This window comes from Pinus tabuliformis, chromosome 7 (genome assembly GCF_031772625.1).
Source record: "Pinus tabuliformis cultivar Carrire ecotype Pingquan chromosome 7, CPIR1, whole genome shotgun sequence".
Taxonomy (NCBI): Eukaryota; Viridiplantae; Streptophyta; class Pinopsida; order Pinales; family Pinaceae; genus Pinus; species Pinus tabuliformis.
Genome location: NC_142293.1, coordinates 1,567,328,946 through 1,567,346,246, shown reverse-complemented (window position 1 = coordinate 1,567,346,246; position 17,301 = coordinate 1,567,328,946). Strand labels below are relative to the sequence as shown.

Sequence of the window (17,301 nt, the reverse complement as noted above, 5' to 3'; positions counted from 1 at the left end):
TGCATACTGATGGCATGGATGTTGCAGAGAAGTTTGATGGCTCAGTTGCTTAGTATGGTTGTTGGTTGGCATCCTAGTCAACCTAGTTTGACTTGGTACGATGATGGAGTTGCTACAATGGATTGTTGGAATGTTGCAGAGGGTTCAGTGGCTTCCAGAGGACCTATAGAGGCTTGTCAAGCTCTAGGAGAGGTTTGATAGTGTACAAAAAATAGATGCGTCAATAATAATTTAATTAGATCAATCCCATCCAACTCTAGGCGAAGATTCCTCTTAGAACAGTATGATACATAGACTAGCATGTTCTGAGTGTACAATATCATTTACCATTGTAACTAGATGGGATTTTTTAGATTTTAAGGCAAATTTCAAGGAAGATGACAAGGTGATCATGATGTAGAGCTGAAATATTCAATTAATAAGCATGTAGACCCATTTTTTGACATGTAGTTAGACCTACTCAACATCATCATATCAATAGACTAGTCATCCATGAGACACCAAATTTTATATTTACAATTATCCTTTTGTATATAGCATGATGCATCATGATTTTAATCTTCAGATTTATGAATTATCTAATGATTTCAGTTCTAATGTTGTGATTCATAAAAGGTTTTGATTTTTAACTTTGAATATGTTTTTTTTTAATTATAAAGATATTATTGTATTTTTTATACATGGCATTTCCCCACCGTATCCGGATCCTGTCTTTTCAAAAATTTCATGGATCCATATCCAAATCTGAATCTGAATCTGTATCCATATCCGTTTCCTGGTAACATAGAATTTCAAGGAACAAACTAGATTTGAAGGAACCATATTTTTCTTGTAGAAGCCTTGGTGAATCACTATAATCCTGAAAACATAGTTACAGAGCTCAAATTCGTTGAGGCAGGTGAGCTTGGAATACTCACAGCATGAAGATAACCGTTTATATATTTCCAAATTTTTAGGCTCTCATATATTCTATACAAAACATTGGAAATAATTTGGAGTGAATTAATTTTGGTCTATATAAATTAAGATGGATACTTATTTTCAATTGAAATCACAAATAATAACCACTAAACTTTACCCTGATAGGGAACCAGTATAAATTCATGTCAAAAACCAATGAAAAATGTTGCCTTGGCCATATTGCCTGGGAAAGGTTAACTAAAAACATTAAAAATACAAACAACCAAAAGACGATGCCAGTTACTTTTCCCCCTGAAAATTACTGATTTCTTTATAATTTTTAAATTTTATGGGGATAAAAACCTCTGTTTCCAAGATTTTGGCCAATAATACAAAGGAAAAGGGCCTAAACCTCTAATACAATCTCTGTTGCTATTTTTGAATGATCAAACCAGAAGTTAAGACCAGTATCATACAAATTGCACAATCCACATAACATCATATCATCCTCACCTGCCAATAATTTTTTGCCTTCACTTTTTGTGTGATTTCTCTTGTTGAAAGAGTCTGTGCACGAATAAGCCTGCCACCATCATTCCTGTTTTGCAAAATAAATTATTTTGTAGAATTGCACAATATCAACAAAGAAAACATATCATCACATTAACAAATTCCAATTCAATAGCACTTACAAGGTATAAGACATAAGGGAGTTTGGAAAACCAAAAGTGCCAGAAGAAATGACTTAATAGATTTGGTGCAAGAATGTACATGGCACACCAATATATCCAGTAAATAAATCCAGATATCTAATGAATAAAGTCAATAACCATAAGAAATTAATATTCAATTTTAGAGCTAAGGAATTAAGATGGTTTGCCAAGAAGAAATTCAGTGCCTCACGTCTGAAGGCTACCACCTCTCTGAGAAACTAAGCCAAGCATATTTTGTCGAAACATATCTAAAAGTACAGTTATACATCCCCTTAATATCATAATAAACTGGGCACCTCAACATGAAATACTCTTCAATCTCTACCCACTAAAAGAGGGCACAGTGAAAAATCCAATGTTCTCTAGAGTCTAGAGTCTAGACTCTAGGGATGCAAAAACTTGTCTCAACCAATGTTGCACGAAGTGGGTGCGTTGTTGAGAAGCGAAGCATCAGAAGTAGCATTTTCCAAAAACCCTCGGAGATAAAACATCTCGTAAGTGTGTGTGTGTGTGTGTGTGGCATTTATAATAAAAAAAAAATACATCCAAAATGGAAAATTAGTTGCAGAATATATGAAAGCATGCATATTTGTACATAAATTAAGATAGCAATGGTATCCATAGTATATTAACGATTAATTATTCGAGCATCAACCATCTAGAATCTATATTCTATCAATTACCAACAAACGTACAAATTTTCAAGTCATATAATAGAAAGTAAACCATTTAACATATGGAATGAAATAGGTTATCTAGAAATTGTCAACAATTACATGACCAAATGGCTATGTTTACAAAATAGGCCACTTGCACACCAAAATATGAAGGCCAAAAGGTCCAAAACAATAAATTGAGCTAATTGCTAAACAACTCTCGAAAGAAGAAATGTTCACCAATTGTGAAAAAACCCATGTTGCCAAATGTTGTAACTGTGGGATAGCACCATAATGCGTGTTCCATTGCTCCTTGACAAACAATGTTCCACCATCACTTATATCTAGATCCTGATCACTAGTATCACTTTTCTTTCTTCTCCTCTTGTCTAGCCTTTATCTCTACCTCGATTCTCAAGGGACATCAATCAACACCGCCCAATTTTGATCATACTACCTAATTGAAGCATTAAAATATGGTAGAACAAGCTTAACATCCTTGAACAATGATTTTGGTTTGAGTGAAGGGTATGTTTTTTCTATGGCCATGGGAAAGAGTTTGACAATAAACACCACCAACATTGGGGTACATATATGGCTTGGTGCTTTTGATTAAATGCCAATCACATACCTCATATGTGATAAAATCTAATGAAATGTCGCAATTCCATTGATCTTGAAATCCTCATAACTGTTAGGAATGTTGGATTTTAATTTTTGAGTGAGATCTAAAATTCTACTTTCTCCATATCAAAACCAATGAGGTTGAAACCACTCTAAAACATCATGAGTCAATTGATGGTAATGTTAAAAACTTAAGTAAAAGGATGAAAATTGAAGATAAAGGAGAATGTCACTTTTAATATAAGAATTTAACATTGCCATTAGGGAGCATCTAGGGAGCATCCAGGGAGAACCTAGGGAACATCCAGGACACCAGCGCTTATTAGTTAGGTATTTGCGAGTTACGTAACATACTCCTCTCTCCTACTACATAATGAGACATTACATACTCTAATGATGAACAAGTCTACTCTTTCTCATTCATGTGTAATCCTATCCATGTTGTGTTTGTAAAAACCTCGCATCAGAGCCATGTTGAAGAGAAGCAAGGAAATAGGAAGCACCAAGGGACTCTTATGACCAGAGATGGCACCAAGGGACTACACAAACACATTGGACAAAAGATTACAAAAAAAAAAATAGTTGTAAGAAGCCAATCATAAGATATTTTCCTTTATGGGTTATCAGCAGTGGCATAAAGAGGCACTACAGTGAAAATTTAACAGAGCCATGGGTTGTTGAAGTAAGACCAATGACCATCATTGCCATCAGGAATATTGGAGAATAGCCCATCCAAACAAATCATTGTCACAGTCAAAGGCAATCAAAACATAGTCACATCGTGTCATATCTATTGAAGAGTTGGCATGCCATTAAATAGGGTCATGATGGAGCATCGCCTTTTGGTCCTTTTAAGAGAACACATCAAAGATGCAATATCCCTATCTCGGGTTCAATTACAATTGATTGTAACTATGTTAATGGTATTGTATTGCCTGTATTAGCATTCAAGTGTTTGCGATAAACCAAATTGAGCAATTAAAAACGATATGGATGTAAATATTCCTCTGATAATTAAAAATGCTAACCAGCCAACTGGAAATGTGAACACCCATATAGGCTATGATGCAAGGAATGGGAACTACTAAGGGGTTATGATAAATTAACCATACTTGCTATCGCTACAAAAACCTCACCAAGTGATCTATGCCAAAACTGGATTTTCCCACCAACCCATAATTCAAGTGATCTATGCCAAAATTTGAATTTTCCCACCAACCCATAATTCATTAAATGAAGCAATGGGTCGTTGAAGCAACCACCTACCACATTTATGGAGGTTGAGTGATGATTGTGGAGTACCCTAGCAATTCATTAGGCATCATGGGAAAGTACCCATCTCAAAATTCAAGGGTTGACCCACTAATGGTGTGCGAAATTGGGGAAAAACAAGTGGATCAAACATCCACGAGTTCATTCAGACCATACCCAGAGAGACCTGAGATATGGGTGCCTCGAGTGGTGATTTTCGTGAGCTAAAAGTCGCCATGTTCAAGTGGAAAACTTGATGGATTGTTTTGAGTTTTTATATAGAGTTTTGGGTGCCCAAATACACCTTGAAAAGTGAAAATATTGAATTGGAACATTGCTAATGTATTTTGGGCTCTCTAAAAATGAATTTTGCATGACCATTACTCATCAAAGAGCTATGGAACTTAGCTGAGTAGTGGGACCATGAATTGATGCATGTTGGGTCAGTATGATAAGCAACGGGCAAGGAAATCACTGAAGGAATGTAGAGCAATTAAAGGATTTTTGTATGGACATGTTAGCTAGCTAAGAGGCACCTAAGATTTATTGAGACCCAAAGCTCAGCAAAGGAGTTCTCTAATGCTTTTGGTTCCTTTGAAGGAGAGTTTCGATCACCCATCCAATTTTTTTGTGAGTTGACAGTTTCCCCTTGTGGTATTATAGCCTGGCTAATGGGTGGTTGCTTTAGAGAGAATTGGTGCAGCTAAAACTACGGTGGGGTGGAAAGGGCTCTTTCCTCGATCAATTTCCATCTTGAAATTTCATATAAGTGTCGCCTTTGATTCCTATGATTATTGTTCATATTCTCTCTGAAGTTTGTTGGTAAAATTTAGATATGAGACCCTTGCATGGAATTTTGAATGTGGTACACATTTTAAATTGTCATACAAAGCTAATATAGTGATCTAAAGGTGTACAGGTTTGTCATATGATGCCTCCCTCGTCTTTGTGGTTATAGGGGTAAAATGTAGGTTTGGTATAATATAAACCATTGAGTTTGTATGAGTAAGCTTTGTTGCCTCAAAATATAGCAGGTCTTGGGGAAGGGTACCCTATAAGACAAGCACTAGACTAAGTGACAACAACGAGGTGTGGCTCACTATTGCTTTAGCCACTAAACCATGCTCCTTATGGACTTTCACCAATGGGAGGCTTCCTGTTATAAAGGTAGGCTTACCGTTATAAAGGTCACCTATGAAAGATATGCTAGGTTCAAGGATTAAGGCGACACTAGAGGCTTATAAAGGATGGATCTTCTTAAGTACAAGGCTCAATCAAGGAAAGAAAGGAAACTTGCAAGTTGCAGCCTATAGTAATACCAAATTAGGGCACAAATGACATGGATTTGAGAAATAGCAAGCCAAATGGGACATCCTAGGATCAACAAACCATGAAAAGGTTCCCAACAATGAATATTAGAAAACCAATGGAACAAGGAACCTTCAACAAGCCTTCAAGTTGAACCTCTACAACAACTAGGGTTTTTCTAGGGAAAAATAAATAGGGCTTCAATTGGAAAGATAGGCCACTAAGAGAGGTTGATTTTGAGGCAACCAAGTCTTCCTAAATATTGAATCCTTCAACCACCCCAAAATTTTTCCTATAGGCCAATTCGCACTAGGCCCTAGTTAGGATGCTTATCATTAAGATCATCAAAATTAAGACGGAGGAAGAGAGTGAAATTCAACTTTATGCATAAAATGAGCTTTCATCACCAAATTGACAAGGCCAGTGCCTAGTCCTTGGGATGATGGAGTCTATGTGTGTGATAGATTAGATAAATCTTGCAAAGGAGTAAGGATGTTTTGATGCCCTAGCACAAAACCCTAACTATTATCTTTGTGAGGGATCAATATCACTTGGGAGAGCTATTACAAAGATTCACCAAGGGATTATCATTCACATTTCATATATGAGTAATGCATACAATGATGATATCTAGATTCTATACAATTGATCTTCAATAATAAATGGTGCAATAGAAAAACCCTAGATAATCAATTCATTCCATATATTAGACATAAGAAAAATTTATCAAGAACAAGGTTTACTTACAAGATAAAATGCATGTATAATCGACTATTGATCCAAGATAACTTTTTCAATTCCAATGAAATAGCGCCAAGAGACAAAGTTCTCCATAGATCACATCTCTCCAAGGTACAAGATGTAATTTTCCAAATAGAAATTTTATAGAGATAATCAAAGACATGCACAGAAATAACAACACAATGAATTTCAACAAAAACCCATGAACAGAAAAATGCTCGGCAACACCAAAATGGTCAATTTTATTATAATTAAACTATTGGAGTACAATAAATTGGAAGGAGTGCACATGGGCTTGCTCAAGGCAAGCTACAAGCCCCAAGTGATCAATCTCTCAATACCCAACTACTGCAATAGTTTGTTCCTCCATAAATTTACGCTGGCTAGTTTTTCTGCACTGCTGGCTGACTTGGCCCCTTGATTTGGCCCCTCAAAACTGCCCAAAAATTCTATAAATTTAGGGTTGTGATCCTTGTCAAAAACCCAGAAAGGGTTTGCTCCGGTTTTGACCCTCCAAATTCAACCCCAAATAGCTTGGCCCTCCTCAAATACCAAAACGCTCCACCTGTAGCAGAAAATGATGAATTGTTGCTCCAAAATGCTAGCAATCTCCCCACAATCTCCCTCTAAATGAAATCCTAGCAGCTCATCCCCTAAATCCTCTAATCGACACCCCACACAACAATCACCCAAGAAGAATTGCACAGGCCTATAAGGGATGACGCAGTAGCAAGCTTCAGCAATTCGTACAGCAATGAGGGACTCCCTTTTGCCTCCCAAAATCTCCCTCCTTTGGCTGGAATCTGACAAAGAACACCCTTGCAGCAATAAAGACACCAATTTCCGGCACCAATTCTCCCAATGACTGCGTGGCCTCTCCCTTTGCGTCCCAGTTGAACCAAATAGCGTGTACCTGTGTGATGTCCCTCTCCCAACCTCCAAAGCAAGAGAAAATCCTTCCTAGGGTGGCACTTGAAGTCCCCCGAAGAAAGGTTGAGCTTCACTCCTTGGGAAGCTCTTGTGCTAAGCAGCACTTGTAACTCAGCGAAACTGCTAGAGTGACCAATGTTACAGTTATCGTTATCGGGATATTATCGTCGAGGGAAAAATCGGGAAAAAAAACATAAAAATCAGAAAATAATCAGGAAAAAACCGTAAAATACAAAAATATTCATCTTTTTCCAGTTTTTTTAATATCTAAAGCATCTACAACATAAAATAGATACATTGACACATAAATATGATAAAAAGAACTAATATATAAGATGTGTAATATCATTTCTAGTGCTACATCACAAATAACATAGAACATTCAATTTTTAACATGGTATCAGAGCTTTGGTGAAGACAAGCTCAAGAAGACTAGTGTTGCTCCAGTCGATTTTCTGCTAGAAAATCTCTTGTTGTTCCTTAGCCTATTTTTTGTTGAAATAAGTGTTCTCCAATCCATTTACAACTCATTTTCTGCTTGTTGTCCACTCCATTTACAGCTCATTTTCTGCTTGTCCACTCTATTTACAGCTTATTTTTTGCTTGCTATCCACTCCAATTACAGCTCATTTTCTACTTGATCTCCACTCTACTTGCAACTCATTTTTCTGCTGAAATATCAAGCGTTGTCCACTCTTTTTGCGGTCCATTTTCTGCTAATATATCTCTTATTGTCCCTCTCTATTTGCTGCTGAAATTTTGAGCGGATCAAGATGTTTTCCTCTTACTTTAAGAATGAAGAGAAGTTGGTTGATGCTTCAAACTTCTTCCCTTGGAAGGCCAGATTGGATATTACTCCTGAAGAACATGATGTTCTTGAGTATGTTGAGGGAGAGATAGCAGAACCAACTAAAAACTCCAATGTTGCTATCAAAGCCAAATTCAAGAAAGGAGAAGTCAAGGCTACAAAGATTATCCTTTACTCTCTTCGAGACCACCTCATCACTTTTGTTGCCAATCTGAAGAAATTCAAAGAAATGTATGACAAGTTGATTGGAATGTATCAAGTGAACAACTTGAGTCAAATTCTTGCCTTAAAGAATCAGCTCAAGGATATTAAAATGAACAAAGGAGAGACCATTCAAGCATACTTCACGAGGATATCAAAAATCAAAGATCAGTTGTCAACTTCTGACGAAGTTGTTCCTGACAAAGAACTGGTGTTGATTACATGTCAAGGTCTTCTTTCTTCTTGGGAGACTTTTATTACTACCATCTGCAACAATGATAAGTTTCCCACACTTGATGAGCTTCTAGGAAAGTGTGGTCAAGAAGAAGCCAGAATGATTTCCAGAGGGAGAATTCTCAAGCATGAGTAGGGAGAACCTATTGCCTTTGTTGTACAAAGAAAGAAGAAGGGAAGAAGAGTAATTCATTATTCGAGAAAGCCTGCTCCCAACAGTTCCTCTCAATGGACCAGAGACTTATCAAAAGTAAAGACTGTTTTTCTGCATGGCTTCCTTAAAGAAGAAGTAATTGTGCAGCAACCACAAGGCTTTTAAGTACATGATCCAAAAAAATTCATGTGTGTAGGCTGAAGAAAGCCCTCTATGGTTTGAAGCAAGCTCCAAGAGCTTTGTATGCTCACATTAGATAGATTCTTGATGAAGCTTGGTTTTACCAAAAGCAATGCAAATCCAAATATTTACTCTAAGACAGTCCAAGGTATGCCTTTGATTTTGGATTGTATGTTGATTTATTTCTGACGGGAGGGAACCTCTTATTCTCCAGTGGAAGAGGGAGTTAGCTTCTGAATTTGAAATGAAAGATCTTGGTTTGATGCACTACTTTCTGGGCTCGGAGGTGTGGTAGAAATCTGGTGAGATTTTCCTTTCTCAAGGAAAATATGTTGTCAAATTACTAATAAGGTTTGGCATGACTGAGTGTAAGTCCATGAATACTCCAACGGAAATGAATTTCAAGAAGCTTTGTGGTAAAGTTGCAGGACCTGATTTGGCTAATCCTTCTTAGTACCATCAACTGATTGGGACACTAACGTTCTTAGTGAACACTAGACCAGATATATGCTTTGCAGTCAATACTCTGAGTCAATACATGATTAAGCCTTCTCATGCACATTGGGTTGTTGAAAAGCATGTGTTGAGGTACCTACAAGTGACCTGTGTTGCGAAAATCGCGATTTTTTCGGCATGGTGATTTAATCGGTGATTTTTCCTTTTCAAAAAATTGTTTGTCAAAAATTCACGATTTTTTCGGCATGGCAATTTAATCGACGATTTTTTCCAAAACGAAAAAATCACAATAAAAATCGTAAAAATCGCCAAAAATCATAAAAATCGTCAAAAAATCATGGATGCTTTAGATACTTAAAATTTAAAAAAAAAAATGATTTTCTATATTTTTTTAATGTTGTCGATGTTTTGCCGATTTTTACCGATTTTTTCCCGATTTTTACTCTTTTTTTCCTTTTTTGGACCCTTGTCGATCTCATCCCGATCGCAATTTTCGCAACATTGCATGGAACCATCAATATTGGATTGAGATATAATGTCGAAGATGTAAGGCTACATGGATGCTCTGATGTTGATTGGGATGGTAACTCTTCTGACAAAAAGAGCACATTAGGGTGTTGCTTCAACTTAGGACTTGTCATGATATCTTGGATGAGCAGAAAGCAAAAGTTTGTTGCCCTTAGCACGAATGAAGTAGAAAACATTGTTGCTAGCATGGCTAGCTGTGAGGTAGTATGGCTAAGGAATCTCTTTGGAGAGTTGTTTGAGCAAGTATTAGATACTACAGTAATTTAGTGTGACAATAAGTGTGGGATTTGAATTCCTGAAAATCCCGTGTTCCACAAGTCCAAAAACATTGAGATCAAATATCACTATATCTGGGGTACGGTGCAAAGAGTAGTGAGACTCCATCATATAGCGATCGATGATCATATTGCTGACATTCTTACCAAGCCTTTACCAAAAAGGAAGTTCTTGGTTTTCAGAGAGCAGCTTGGACTGACAGAGGTGACCTTTCCTAGAGAGGGTGGTTATGGATGATGAGCCTTGGATGTGTGAGATCCTTGTCATGTGTTGACAAGTGGATGCCCCAAGCAGTGACGAGCCTTGGATGACCGAGATCCTTGTCATGTGTTAACAAGTGGATTCCCGCCAAGCAGAGATGAGCCTTGGATGTGCGAGATCTGTGTCATATGTTGACCAGTGGATCCCCCCAAATAGTGACAAGTCTTGAACGTGTGAGATCCATGGGTTGACAAGTGGATCCCCGAAAGTAGAGACAAGTCTTGGTTGTGCGAAGATCCTTGTCATGTGTTAACAAGTGGATCCCCGAAAGCAGAGACAAGTCTTGGTTGTGCGAAGATCCTTGTCATGTGTTGACAAGTGGATCCCCCCAAGTGTGTATAGGGTGATGTATGTATCTCCCCTATGATGATTCTTCTTCATTATATTGTAACATCATTGTTCCAAAGCAGAGATAGCGGAGATCCTTGTATTAGAGAGAAATTCCTCCCTAGCTGAGAGGGAGTGTTGAAAATTGCCACTTATGGGATGAACTTCCTTGAATAAAATTTCATTTCTGACCTTTCTAGAGTGACTTTTTAAAAATTGAAAGTCAAGCCTATCTTTGCAGCCATGACTTTCCAAAATAGTAAATCACCTTCCATCAATTCATAATCATATATATATGTGATGGAAAATTACTTAATTCGTCCTTAATCAATCTCAATTGTTTAATTTTTTAACTTAATCATCAATATTATTATTATTATTACTATTATCCTCTTTATGATATTATTATATTATTATGAAAAAGAAATTGAAGTCTCTCCATCATGGGACTCAATCATGTCATATGTAACTCCCCTTAATCAATGCATATGTTACTTTTTCTCTCTTAATGGATTCATTACTCTCTCTCTTTAATGCTCTTACGCACCTCTTACACTCTCTTACACTCTTTAATGACTCGTCATAAAAAAATTCCTCTTACACCTCTTTAATGCAAAAGTTACACTTCTCTCCCTAATGGCATAAGTTACACTTCTCTCCTAAATGCATAAGTTACACTCCTCTCCTTTATGGCATAAGTTACACCTATTTTGGCATGTGTAACTCCAGGCATAGGAGTTACTCCCTCATGAATTCGACCTCCTTGCTCTTCTTATATATTTGTGCCTCTCATCCGCACTTGACACACTTACTTGTGCTTGTGAAAGGAGAATTCAAACTTGAGAGAGAGAGAGTTGGAGAATCTGGAGGAAGATTGAGAGAGAGTCTTGAGGAGCAAGAGCAAATCTTGAAGAGCCAAAGTGATTCAGTGTTTGCATCAGCTACTGCTATTAGATATCTTCTTCAAATTTGGGTGAACTTCTTCATTCTTTCATTGTACTTGTATCTCTACTGAACAATTGATTTCTAATAGAAGAAGAATCTGGTTGGGTTTTCCCCTTGTGGGTTTTGCCCTGGTCATTGACCTAACTTCTCCATGTCTCATTGAGTTATTGGTTGTCTTCTATTGAAGATATGATTTATATGGTTTATGTTCTATCTATAATTACTTAACTTATATTGCAGCATAAAGAGGTAATGGATTTAAGTGATTGTAACAACATAGAACATCTGATCTTTAACATGGAGGTAGTGCTAAGGCCAACCTAGGGGCATGTTGGGTCTAGGTTTGTCATCTTGAAGAATCATTAAATCTAGTGCAAAGTGATCCAACATCCTGGATGCAAGAGGTGCCCTGGAACATTTGTCATGTGTTGTTGTTGCTAGGAGGCTCAAGAGTCTCAATGCTTCACCTATTTGTGCTAGTATGCTTCTCTAATAGCCTGGGTACTCATGGAGAAGGTGCCCAAGACATGGGTTGTTGAACCACCTATCAATTACAACATAGATTCTAGTGAAACAAACCAGTCATTAGGGACAAAAATCATTATTGCATCTAAGTGAACCAAGCTTGATGGCTATTTAATACTTCAAATAAGGATCCCCTTCCAAAATAAGGACCCTAAAATTGCAATAATGTTTTCTCTCTAGGCGTCTCCAACCCCCGAGGGGAAGCAACATTGCCTCGGTCCACCCTTCAATTGATAGGTGTTAGTGAATAATAATCATGATAATAGAGGGGACAAGACTTCATGGCCAAGTGCCATGGACACAGGGACCGACTGATGGGGGTATCCACATCGTGAGTTTATAGAGCATTTGTGGATGCATGAGTTACCAACTCGGCCTTTGTTTTTCAACACCTCTTATATACCTTTTACTTGATCGTTTCTTTGTATTACTACTCATAGTTCAAGGGTTAGAGCTTACTTTGAAGTTTGAATGATATAGGAGTTGTGTTACCCTTAGTGATGAGTCAGTGCATTGCTCATCGAGGTTGGCACATGCAAGGGTTCCTCCTTTTGATGAACTGAAGCATGTTCTTAGGAACTAGGTGATGGCCAAAATGAGTGAGGTTGAGGTCATGCTAGGCTTTTGCCCACGTGTCAATATGTATGTCCCTGGCCATCTTTTGTATTTTTTTTTTCTTTCTTTAATTTTGATGTGACCATGATCCTCTTTTTGTTTCTTTTAGTTGCATCAACCTCCTAGGGAAAAGTTTCCAGGCCCTATCCAGGTATGTGGAGATATGGATGCCAAATCTGAAAGAACTCATGACATGTTGAACCCAAAGAATGGAGGTGAGCTAAGGGCTTGTAATACAAGATGCAAAGTATTAAGTAGGATATAGGGGCAAATGGAACTACGATATCTCAATCAAGGTTTCCCAAGGGTGGGGGGCCTACTCCTTGAGTCTTATCACGAAAGACCAAAGATACCCCCCGTGGGTTTTGAAACTTAGTGGAGGGTATAACATCCCATTGTGTGAACAACTCGGTTGGCCCATGAGGAGACAATTCTCCTACCTAAATTTATGCAAAGAAGTGCATAAATTTTCATGGGAAGTTGTTGGAATTTCTAAATTTAACCCATTAGAAATTCTTCCTGTACTATCTGGTTTAATTTTTTCCTACTTGTTTAATTACTTAGCAAGTTATTTAACATGTAAATACTGAAAATATACACAAGTACAGTATCAACATCTACAGATCATCAACTAAAAAAAAGCAAGCACACAAGTGACACCGTTATTTTTGGACCAATGTGCCCGGAAAAACCCAATGCGGGAAAACCAGTGCAGCTATTCAGAGGGTTTTATTATTATGCAGTTTTCAAAATACAACCAGGGTGCCAAAAATGGCTCACCCAACAAAGAATGCCCTCGGCAGTAGTACCTCTCCCCGGAGATAGGTATTTCGACTGAATAATCACCGGATGAACGATCCAACAGCAACAATTGTAGCTTCCACTGCTCTGCTTCATTCTGATAGGGAATGCGTCACTCTATCCGGCTCACCAGCACCCAGTCTCCCCCACGAAAATCCTCCCAATGCTGCCTCTTGGCCCTACGTCAGCTCTAATAGCCGCTGCGCAACTACTGAAGCTTCTGCATCGGCCCTTAGACCCTCTGCACAGCTACTGAAGCTTCTGCGTCAGCCCTTAGACCCTCTGTGTCACCCACGCTGGCCTCTTCTGGCTCTGCACAGCTCCCAACTGCCTCTGCACAGCTCCCAGCTACCTCTGCATAGCATCCATCAGCCTCTACGTCAACCTCTCCAGGCTCTGCGTTGTCTCTCTGGTACTAACTCTGCCTCTACAATGTATTCACTGCCCCTCGTTGTTGATCACTGGTTCACTTTTTCTTAGCAACCCCGCTCTAACAAAATGAATCACTGATCACTCTGGTGTATTTTCCAACTAACCCTCAACCCTCCTCTTATACTTTTCTCGTTGGTCCATCAACGACCGAGATTAAATCTCTAATCAGCGGCTAAGATTAGATTTGGCTTGATCCATGACTTTTGGAACCTTCTAACCCAATTTTATATTAATACCCATTAATATTTTATTTTTACTAAGTTTAGATTTAGGAACTCCATTAAAAATATTAATTATTTTAAAATCTCCCAAACCGGTTAGACTCTGCCCAAACCATTTCTAGGTCTTGGAGGTCTCATGTGCTTTAGGCTCTCCACCAATTTTCATGGCTACAACACATCTAATGCTACACCAAATCAACAGAAGTAACTTCTGGTAAGTATGGTCATTTAACATTTGATTCACACCTATATTGGTGCAAAGGCTTACTTAAATTATGGTGAGTAGTAATTCAGGTAATTATGTTTATTATGTCTATTTACATGTGTATGAAGAATGTCAGAAGTTTCCTTATTCCTAGGAATTGAATTCAAGCTTCAACTATAAAGTTCATATTAACTTTGAGCAATGTTTGCATATATTTTAGGGTTAGTAGACGCTGGTAAGAAATCTTATTTTACTTGAGTGAATGTGATAAATTTTGGTAATAATCAATTCCAAGCAAAAAAAAATAAATTAATGCATTACATATATGAGAATATATGGATGCATATAATCACTTACAATCATAAATTTCTCATGTATGAAGGAGATTTTAGACGAGAGCTTTTACATAATTCTACAACCATTGGAGCTCAATGTAGAGAATGTTTTTGGTAAAATGGATAAATTCTTCAACACAAATAATTGTCTTCAATGTCTAATGCAAATTCTCTTAGATTTGTTGCAAAGCTTGCAAAAATCTACTCCATCGATGGTTGAGAGAACTCAAAAGGCTTTTATCAAATAAAAATGTTAAATTTTTCCAATGGCCAATAATACCATCAGGGATTCAACAAATTTGATAGAAGTTTCCTAAAATTAACACATCAGATTTAGCCAACAACCAAAAAGTCAATCATTGGTTTAACGAATTTGGCAAGGTTAATAAAGTTGACATGACATATTTAGCCAACGACTGAAAAGTCCATCAGGGGTTCGGCAGGTTTGGCAATGTTAATAAAGTTGACATTACAAATTTAGCCGATAGCGAAAAAGTCCATCGGGGTTCAATGGATTTTGCAAGGCTAATAAAGTTTACATGACAAACTTAGCTAACAATCGAAAATTTTGTCAGGGTTGCGTGGGTTTGGCAAGGTTACTAAAAGCTACATGGTAATTCTTAATGATGGTCGATGAGCTCATCAAGGGTCAACAAAGAGTTAAGACATCGACTCCATCAATGATGAAATGTTTTTCAATAGTAAATTTTGGATTTCAACAGCGGCCGGCGAAATTTTTGGCACTTTTGAAATTGTGCATGTTGGTAATTTATCAACTTATCATGGTGTAAATTAAATGAATCCAAGATTAGCTTAATCAAATGTAAGGTGATTAATTCTTGGGTTAGAAGATCACATGGCTAGGCCAAGTAGCACTGGTGTTGAATCTGGCGGTGGGCGATGAATAGGTAACCAAGATGCAGTGGAAATAGAGATGAACGGAAGTTGTGACAGGGAGGAGGCAGTTGGGGACGTTGACAAGTGGACTAGTGCTTGCGGACAATCGGAGGTCGTATGCAGCAAGAAGCCAGCAATCAAACTCGCTCTGATACCAGATGAAGCGGAAAAACTTATGATACGCAGAATATATATGAATAAATACTTTATTACAATGATGAAATACCGATGATGAATGTTTACAATGGGTTTCCTGGCTTATATACCGCCATGGGCACCCTTTGGGAAAGGGCATGATCTTATGATCGTGCCCTTTCGTCTAACTAAACCTCAATTAAACAATAAACCTAAAATTAACTAATTTTTTACATAACAGGTGTTGGCATGACACCACCCCCATGATGACACGCGGCCCAAGGGGTCCACATCATCTGCCACATAGCAATTGCCCAGTAGCATTGACATGACACCAAACGTGAAAACCTTCAATTGACCATATATTGACAATCAGGACTCATATTTTAATAAAGTTTATACCATCGAAAAGATCTCAAAGAGCAGAAGGTGATGGCAGTCTCAGAACAAAGTTTTGAATTGAATTAGAAAAGCAAAAATTTGATACCCCATACCATCAACAATGTACAAGGGGGATTAGATATGTTGCAAAATCTTAGACAGTGCAATATGGCAGCTACTAATTCAATTTCGTCTTAAATTTAATAATTTCTTGTGAACTTTAATTATCTTCTTGTGTTTCTTTATTAGATCTTCTTCATCAAACAAATATCAAGTGCAAAAACAGTAAAGACAATGGACATAGAAATTTGGCTCCAAGCCAGGGCCAAACCCCTCTAAGGGGAAAACCCAAAAAGTATCTTCTATTCTTATAGAATCTACCTCAAATGAGACAACCAAAACCCATTATAGGTGCATGTTTGGAGATATCGGTCATATTTAGTACTTAGATGTATTAGGACTTAGATTAATAATAAAATCCCTAATAAAGTGAGGTAATAATGGAGCATTTATTGTACCCACTAATTTAGTGGTTATTAGGTATTTGGGAGTTAGCTAACATAGTCCTCTTTCCTACTATGTAATGAGACATTGCATCTTCTAATGGATGAACAAATCCACTCTTTCTCATTCATGTGTATCCTGTCCAAGCATGTCTGTAAAAATAACAGGAAGCTGCAAGAATCTTTGACCATGTGACAAGTATTGCCACGAATGATCTGTATAGAAAATGAGGCCATATGAAATGTACTGAATGTTATCTATGTAAAAGTACAAAGGGGGGCTGAGGCTGATAAGGGCAGAGCTAAGTCCATTTGAATGAACTGATAATAAATATCCTCCCTGATCACTTTTTTAATCTCTTCTTTCAGTGGACGAAGTTGAAGAAGAATATCCAAGGAGTGTCGTTAATCTTAGAATGAATCTGCTGAATCATGCATCTTCATTAGCAATTCCTGTTGAGAATAGTTGGCCTTGTATGCTGCAGCTATAATGTAATTTGGATGTGCTTTTCTATTTCATAATTTGTTTTTCTCAGATTCATGTCTAATTTTTTGTTTTTATGGTGATTTCAGTGATTTTCTACTACCTTTCTACTGTATTACTGTAATTTTTCAATAGCTTTACTTGGCAAGATGGAACTAGCTTGTACAGCTAGACAAGGGTTGTTTGCAGAAGATTGTTTATTGTAGTTGAATCCTTCTGGTAAACTGTGTGTTGTTATTGATCTGCCCGATGTTTCGATAGAACACTTCACCCA

At 37.5% G+C, this 17,301-nt stretch overlaps 1 protein-coding gene across 8 annotated transcripts in view; it reads right to left on the bottom strand.

Annotated features, from left to right (window-relative positions):
- The window catches only part of LOC149254045 (glycine-rich protein), a 318,254-nt gene that overhangs the window by 83,348 nt on the left and 217,605 nt on the right, over positions 1-17,301 (bottom strand). For 3 of the 8 annotated variants that reach the window (XM_089460058.1, XM_089460056.1, XM_089460057.1), the window contains exon 11: positions 1,414-1,498. The exons of 4 other annotated variants lie outside the window; for them this stretch is intronic. In XM_089460058.1, the coding sequence (XP_089316184.1) occupies positions 1,414-1,498 (85 nt within the window). Of the gene's footprint in view, positions 1-1,413; positions 1,499-17,301 lie in introns of those variants that run through there. One more of the 8 variants, XR_016267121.1, reaches the window with a different exon arrangement.